This window comes from Oncorhynchus gorbuscha, linkage group LG12 (genome assembly GCF_021184085.1).
Source record: "Oncorhynchus gorbuscha isolate QuinsamMale2020 ecotype Even-year linkage group LG12, OgorEven_v1.0, whole genome shotgun sequence".
Taxonomy (NCBI): Eukaryota; Metazoa; Chordata; class Actinopteri; order Salmoniformes; family Salmonidae; genus Oncorhynchus; species Oncorhynchus gorbuscha.
Genome location: NC_060184.1, coordinates 50,087,241 through 50,093,601, shown reverse-complemented (window position 1 = coordinate 50,093,601; position 6,361 = coordinate 50,087,241). Strand labels below are relative to the sequence as shown.

General features: G+C 41.7%; 1 protein-coding gene across 1 annotated transcript in view; it reads left to right on the top strand.

Annotated features, from left to right (window-relative positions):
* The first annotated feature begins 105 nt into the window (after positions 1-105).
* LOC123991107 (receptor-type tyrosine-protein phosphatase N2-like) overlaps positions 106-6,361 on the top strand; it is a 267,926-nt gene continuing 261,670 nt past the window's right edge. The window contains exon 1 of the mRNA XM_046292318.1: positions 106-376. Coding sequence (XP_046148274.1) covers positions 295-376 — 82 coding nt within the window. The 5' untranslated portion in view covers positions 106-294. The remainder of the gene's footprint in view (positions 377-6,361) is intronic.

The window sequence follows — 6,361 nt, the reverse complement described above, 5'->3', positions numbered from 1 at the left end:
ACCATTAACTATTTCGAACTGTGGGTGCAAGCTCAGAGACCAGGCACGGGCCCCTCGCCATGTGTTTGACGTCAGAACCTAGGAGGGGCGCCTTCTGAAGGTTGCTGTCCGCGGTGCTGAATCCTGACGCGACTGCGGAAGAGAAGTGGCGGACCCGAGAAATTGCTCTGCAAATCTTCTCATATTTTCACGTTCACTCGCAATTATCTCATCCATCAATTTTTGACCATCCTGTATTTAACACTGACACTATGTTTTAGCAAAGGTGTGTAATGGATTAGACTAGGTAGAGTAATGGATTCGCCGTGTTCCATCATCTTCGCTGTGTTGGCTCTTTGCCTGTCTCTTCCAACTACCTCCGCTGACAGCAAATTTGGTAAGTTGACAGTGGTTCACGGTCAATATATATCCATTTGTATGTAAAACAAACATACTTACCTGCCCAGGTGTTGCAGTGCGAAAGACAGGCTTTTAAACCACCATATGGTCTGGAAATCGGCTCTGGAAAAGCTAGCGTTTACGTCTTACTTTCCATGGAAATGTTTTTCTAATGTTCTGTAGATTACTCTAAAAAGGAACATCATGAGGTGTCAGGGACAGTGTATTCAGGACATGAACTGGATAAGAGCATCTTGTGTCCCAGATTTAATTCTGAAAAGAATGAACTATAATACCTGTAGTCTCACGTGACATCCTGATTCTGTGTGCCGAGATTATACAACGCTTTAGGTCATTATCTATTCTGTTAGTCAAGACCCACCACATTGTGTTTTCAGGATAAACATGTTTGTAAAATGGGTCAATCTGGGAATCGAAAAACATAGCGGCCACCCTAGCACTTGTTTTGTTAAGCAGCTGAGCGATGGAGCTGGAGAAATGTAACCACTATCTAATTCATATACAGATTTATGGATCCAAGGATTAACCATCCATGAGATCGCAACTATATAATTTTACCATGTTTTGAAGCTATACCGTGGTTGTTTACAATTACATTTTTTTAAATAAATAATGGTGTAAAACATTAATGCAGTTATATACAATTTTAAAATATTACATTCCGTAACACTTTTCAAAACACCCTCAGGCCACTACTCTACTACCACATATCTACAATACAAAATCTATGTGTACCTGTGTGTAGTGTGTCTGAACTAAGCTAATGACATTCTTCAATAATCAATGGCTATATCGTTCATTTAAAAGTCCAAAAATAGATGTACCAATTCCAGATTGCCCCTTTAAAGTGAGAACTATGTGTGGCCTGGGTGGCCCATGAGTTTGATGACATGTTCTAAAAACATACTACATGACATCTACTATGTGATTTGTAAGCATTTTGTTGTTTTTTTCCTTTTTCTAGAGACCTATTTCCTTAATGGCATGGTAGTCATCTCTAAAAGGACAGCACATACACTTTCTTGATTTATTTCAGTCTTGGCAGGGAAATCTGCCTTCATATTTTGATTGGTTTTCCCTCCCTTGCCCCAGTTTAACACTCAGTAAATGCCAGAGTGTAACATTTCGAAGCCATTGTGGATAAATGGGCCCTTCTGTTGACGTTTGCCTTGCGTGCAGAGACTGTATGGTTATTACCAGATGGAATAGACCTTAATCAAGGGGCAAGTGTTTCTGTCAGACTGATAAGCAGGGATGCCGTCATCTCACTGATCCTGCATCAGCGTGTGTAGCGTCTGTGTGGGACTGGTGACCTGAGGTATCATCCTCTCTCTGAACCAGGACCAGTCATGAAGTTGAGTCAGACGCCATCTGTATGTTTGGAAAGTGCCAACGTTTTTTTTTTACTCTGTCTATCTTGTACTGTCTATATTCCCACTCCTTTCTGTGTAGGCTTCTCAATCTAATTCCCTCTGACTGTTGGTCTCTCAACTTGTTTCTATCTGTGCCAGTCTAACACTATTGTAAGGAACCTACACAATCCTCAGTTAAGCTCTCATGGAGAAAGACTGTTGCTAAAACATTGTCAAATCGAGGGAGAAAGAATGTTGCTAAAATGTTGTGAAATTAATAGGAATAGGGAGGGGAATGGTACAGCATTCAAGATAACTGGGTTTTTGTTGCAAAGGAGACACTATTTACTCTGTCAGCATCCCAAATGGCATCCTATTCCCAATGTAGTTTGCACCACTTTGGACCAGAGCCAATAGTAGTGCATTACATAGGGAATAGGATGCCATTTGGATTGCAGATGTAACTGATGTGAAACGGCTAGCTTAGTAAGCGGTGCGCACTAAATAGCTTTTCAATCGGTGACGTCACTTGCTCTGAGACCTTGAAGTAGTGGTTCCCCTTGGTTCCCCGCGGCTTTTGTGGAGCGATGGGTAACGTCGCTTCACCGGTGACTGTTGTTGATGTGTGCAGAGAGTCCCTGGTTCGCGCCCGGGTATGGGCGAGGGTGCGGTCTAAAGTTATACTGTTACACAGGCTCTGTCTCAGTTCATCCTGAATGAGTCAGCCGTGTTCCATCAGAGACTTCTATACAACCATTAGAGAATCCCCCTCATTGTTAAAATTCATACTTGTGTAAAAAAAAAATGGAAATCTTTCTGGGGGTGGTCTCCATCAGTGTCTGTGTACTGCCTGGGTGGTTGAGACAGTTATTGTTTTTAATGAGTCCCAGTGTGCCTCGCACTGTGTCGCCGGGAAGTACCCTGATTGGTTTCATCAAAGAGCGCATTTCATTCCCCGTCGAGCTTGTGTTGTGTAGCCTACTGTGGATCTGAGCGGGTCTACTGTATCATCTGTATGTGTGTTATGACACCAAATAGCACAGGGAAGCTCTGAAAAAAAAGGAGTGGGAGGTAGAGAAGTAATATCCGAGCAGCTATAAATATCACTTACTTGAAGAGCTAAACAAAGGCCGAGAGGGGAATTAATAACCCTGGATGCAGGATCAGAGTATAGAGAGACTGTTCGATGACAGAGCTGCGGGTGATCAGCCTAGCAAATGACTTGTTATTTTTTTCCTTCAATAGATATAGACTACTGAACAGAAAGTATTAGTGGCGACAGATAGAGGTTGTGTCAAAGGGCAGTAAGCGAGATTCATTCCTCTGCGGCATGTCCTATGGATCCTGGTCAAAAGTAGGGGGAAAAGGTGGCATTTGGGGCGCAGACGTAGTTCATGGTTTCTATCTCATCAGACCACCTGGAAGGATTGCATGCCTTAGTTTAGGGAGACATAAGCTTTGCAATTCATCACACATGCATGACTAGAAAGTAATTAGACAGAGGAGATGCATAAGTAAATAGGTCTAGGTATGGTTGGGATTTATTTGGCATAGGGGATTGTTCATGCATGGTCTACGTTGGTGGAGCCTCTTGCCGGTTTAACTGGAGAGCTCATGGCCGAGGTGTGTGTCGAGTGAATAATAGCTGCTGTGACACCATAGCTATCTTCAAAGTCTGCTGTCTCGCTGTTCAATGTGCTCGGCTGTCGTCAACCTTATCTCCTAATACATCCAGACAAGTTTTGCTTTGATTCATTGGCTTCGCTCTATCGCCACGAGCCATGGTCATCTGTCATCCCACAAATCTATTCAGTCAATGGTGTAGACGTTACGTGGCAGTTCTTCTAAATCATCTCAGTGGATAGAGATGTGACATGAATGGTTGGTGGATATAGACGTGGGTACAATATGTGTGTTTTATTTTTGGATTGGCTCAGATACAATGATGGTCAGTGCCGTTTAATATGATGATTGTTTTTCATGAGCATGGCCTTATTTCTCTTACAGCATTTTGGATGACAAATGTCCTATGGACTGGGTGACAGCGATAGGTTTAGGATACTACATGATACTTGAATTTCCCCTATTCCCATCATGAGTTTGCTACAACCGAGCCTATGAATGAAAGTTTACAATGTAGGTGCACACAGGTCAAGACATTTGAGGCAATAGACAGTGACATCCAATACTTGTTTGCCTTGCACACTCTTGCCTGCGTCAAGCTGATATAGGAAGTAATCATTAGTTCAAGAGTCTCTATTGGCCAAATTCAAGCATGTTTATCCGAGTTTAGTTCCGTTTGCTTCAGTGTAAGGAACGCTTTTCAACAGAATCGGGGGGATTGAATACACGTGTAAACAAACAGCCACGTTATATTCCTTCTTGGAAGAGTTCCAGTGTTGTGTTGGAAAATCATAGCATCCATCATAAACTAGCTAGCTACATTTGCTAAGTAAGTGAAACGCATCTATAGAAACTCTATATATTTAACTCTTGCTTCTCCTTCAATTTTGGAATGAATGAATTTGTTCAAAAATGTTCAAGTGTTGTATTTCTCTCTCTGAGTCAACTACTCACTACATTTTATTCACTGCAGTGCTAGCTAGCTGTAGTTTATGCTTTGAGTACTAGATTAATTCTCTGATCCTTTGATTGGGTGGACAACATGTCAGCTCATGTTGTGAGTGTTCTGATAGGTTGGAGGACCTCCTCTGGAAATGATCATAATTACTGTGTAAATCTATGGAAGGGGGTGATAACCATGAGCCTCCTAGGTTTTGTACTGAAATAAATGTACCCAGAGGAGGACAGAGCCTAGTTGTCCTCCGGCTACACCATGGTTCTACCCTACAGAGTGCTGTTAATTAAGGCTACTGTAGACCTTCTTTTCAAAATAGTGTGTTTTAATAAATTATTTGGTAATGTGATTATATTTAGCATAGTTTTATCTAAAAAGGATGACTTTTTAAATGTTTTGCAATTTTTATTTTTATGACATTTACTGAGGAGGATGGTCCTCCCTTTCCTCCTCTGAGGAGCCTCCCCTGAAGATATCCTCCCAAGGTAGGCTACTTCCCATATGAAACCCAATAAAGACCCCACCTTAACTACGTTTTGTTTTCTTGCTGTTGCTTGTGTGTTTTCAGGTGCAGGCAGGGTGAAGTTGCCCCTAGATGCTGATAATGGGTCAGTTTTGCATTTCCCCCTTTAATGGTTAAGGTTAGGATTGGGAAAGGGGAATTGATCATAGATCTGTACCTAGGGAAAACTTTGCCTCATTGCTATGTTTTCATTGGTAGTTCCCCTGTTGCCACGGCACCCCAGTCAGTCTCAGAGGACAAATCCGACCTGTGTTGTCCTTGTTGTTATTCCTCTCAGAGGTCACTGAGAAAGATGTAGACACAGGTGTGTGAAAGAGTATGTCTCAGGGTTAAAGATCACAACTTGTAAGATATTTTTAACAAGGTTTAATAATGCTTTATAGAAAGTTACAACGTTTAGCTCTTGTCACTCGTCATCTAGCTAACTATCACTTCTAGCTAGCCTAGCAGTCTCAGTCCGGATGTCAACACAACTTCCATTACAATGTGCATTTCCAGTTGTATTCTTTTAACTACACTTTAAGACGTTTCTGTAATTTCAACACCAAAACACTAGAATGCACAGTAATATTACATTACATATTAAATACTGAAAATGCATTAATACTGTAGATTGCACTGCATTATGGTGAAAAATACTGTTAGAATTGGAAGCCTGTAAAAATGACTTTAACACACTGTGTTTGTTTACAGTAATAGCGTATGCCTTCTCGACAGTGTAATTGCCTACAAATGATCCATTTCAGGTGCCAACCTCATGCTGTCAGTTGAAACACAGACTATTTTAGTATTTTGAAGCCGCTGTGAAATGGAAGAATATTTTCAGCAGCTGCTGGGTACGTACTTTGACTTGTTTACAAGTATCTATTTCTAGCCAACGCTGAATTACTGCATGTGTTCTTTGTCAGCTAGCTAGCTAGGTTAGCAATCGTTTCGGTCTGCTCCAAATGTCTTGCTGTGAGACCTAGAAAAAAAATCTTCCAAATAATAATTGTTGCGAATGGCCTCGCTGTACCACAGATTCTGAGTGCCATGGAGAATAAACTGAGCGCAGATTCACGACTGTTAAGTTATCACCATTACTACAGACAAAGCGTCTTGTTTCTAGCAGTTCAAAAGATATAATATATTTTTCGGATTGACGGGCCCGCATTTTACACAAAAACCAGTCGTGGACGCGAATGACCAGTGTTTCTGTGTTGTATCGAGGTGTGTGCTGACCGAAGGTGCTTTCCACTGGGCAGCATATCAGGGTGGCCGGGCAGTAGCTAGTAACGTGCACAATCCCCCCCCCCCCGGGATTATATTTCAAGTAGGATAGCAGCCCACACAAGCTTGAACGGTAACAACACCGAGAGACCTAATTAGCTGTCACAACTCTGTTTGATTCTGTGCACTCGGCTCTCAGCTGCGCAACATACAGTGCCTTTGGAAAGTTTTCAGACCCCTTGACTTTTTCCACATTTTGTTACATTACAGCGTTATTCAAAAATTGATTAAATATATATA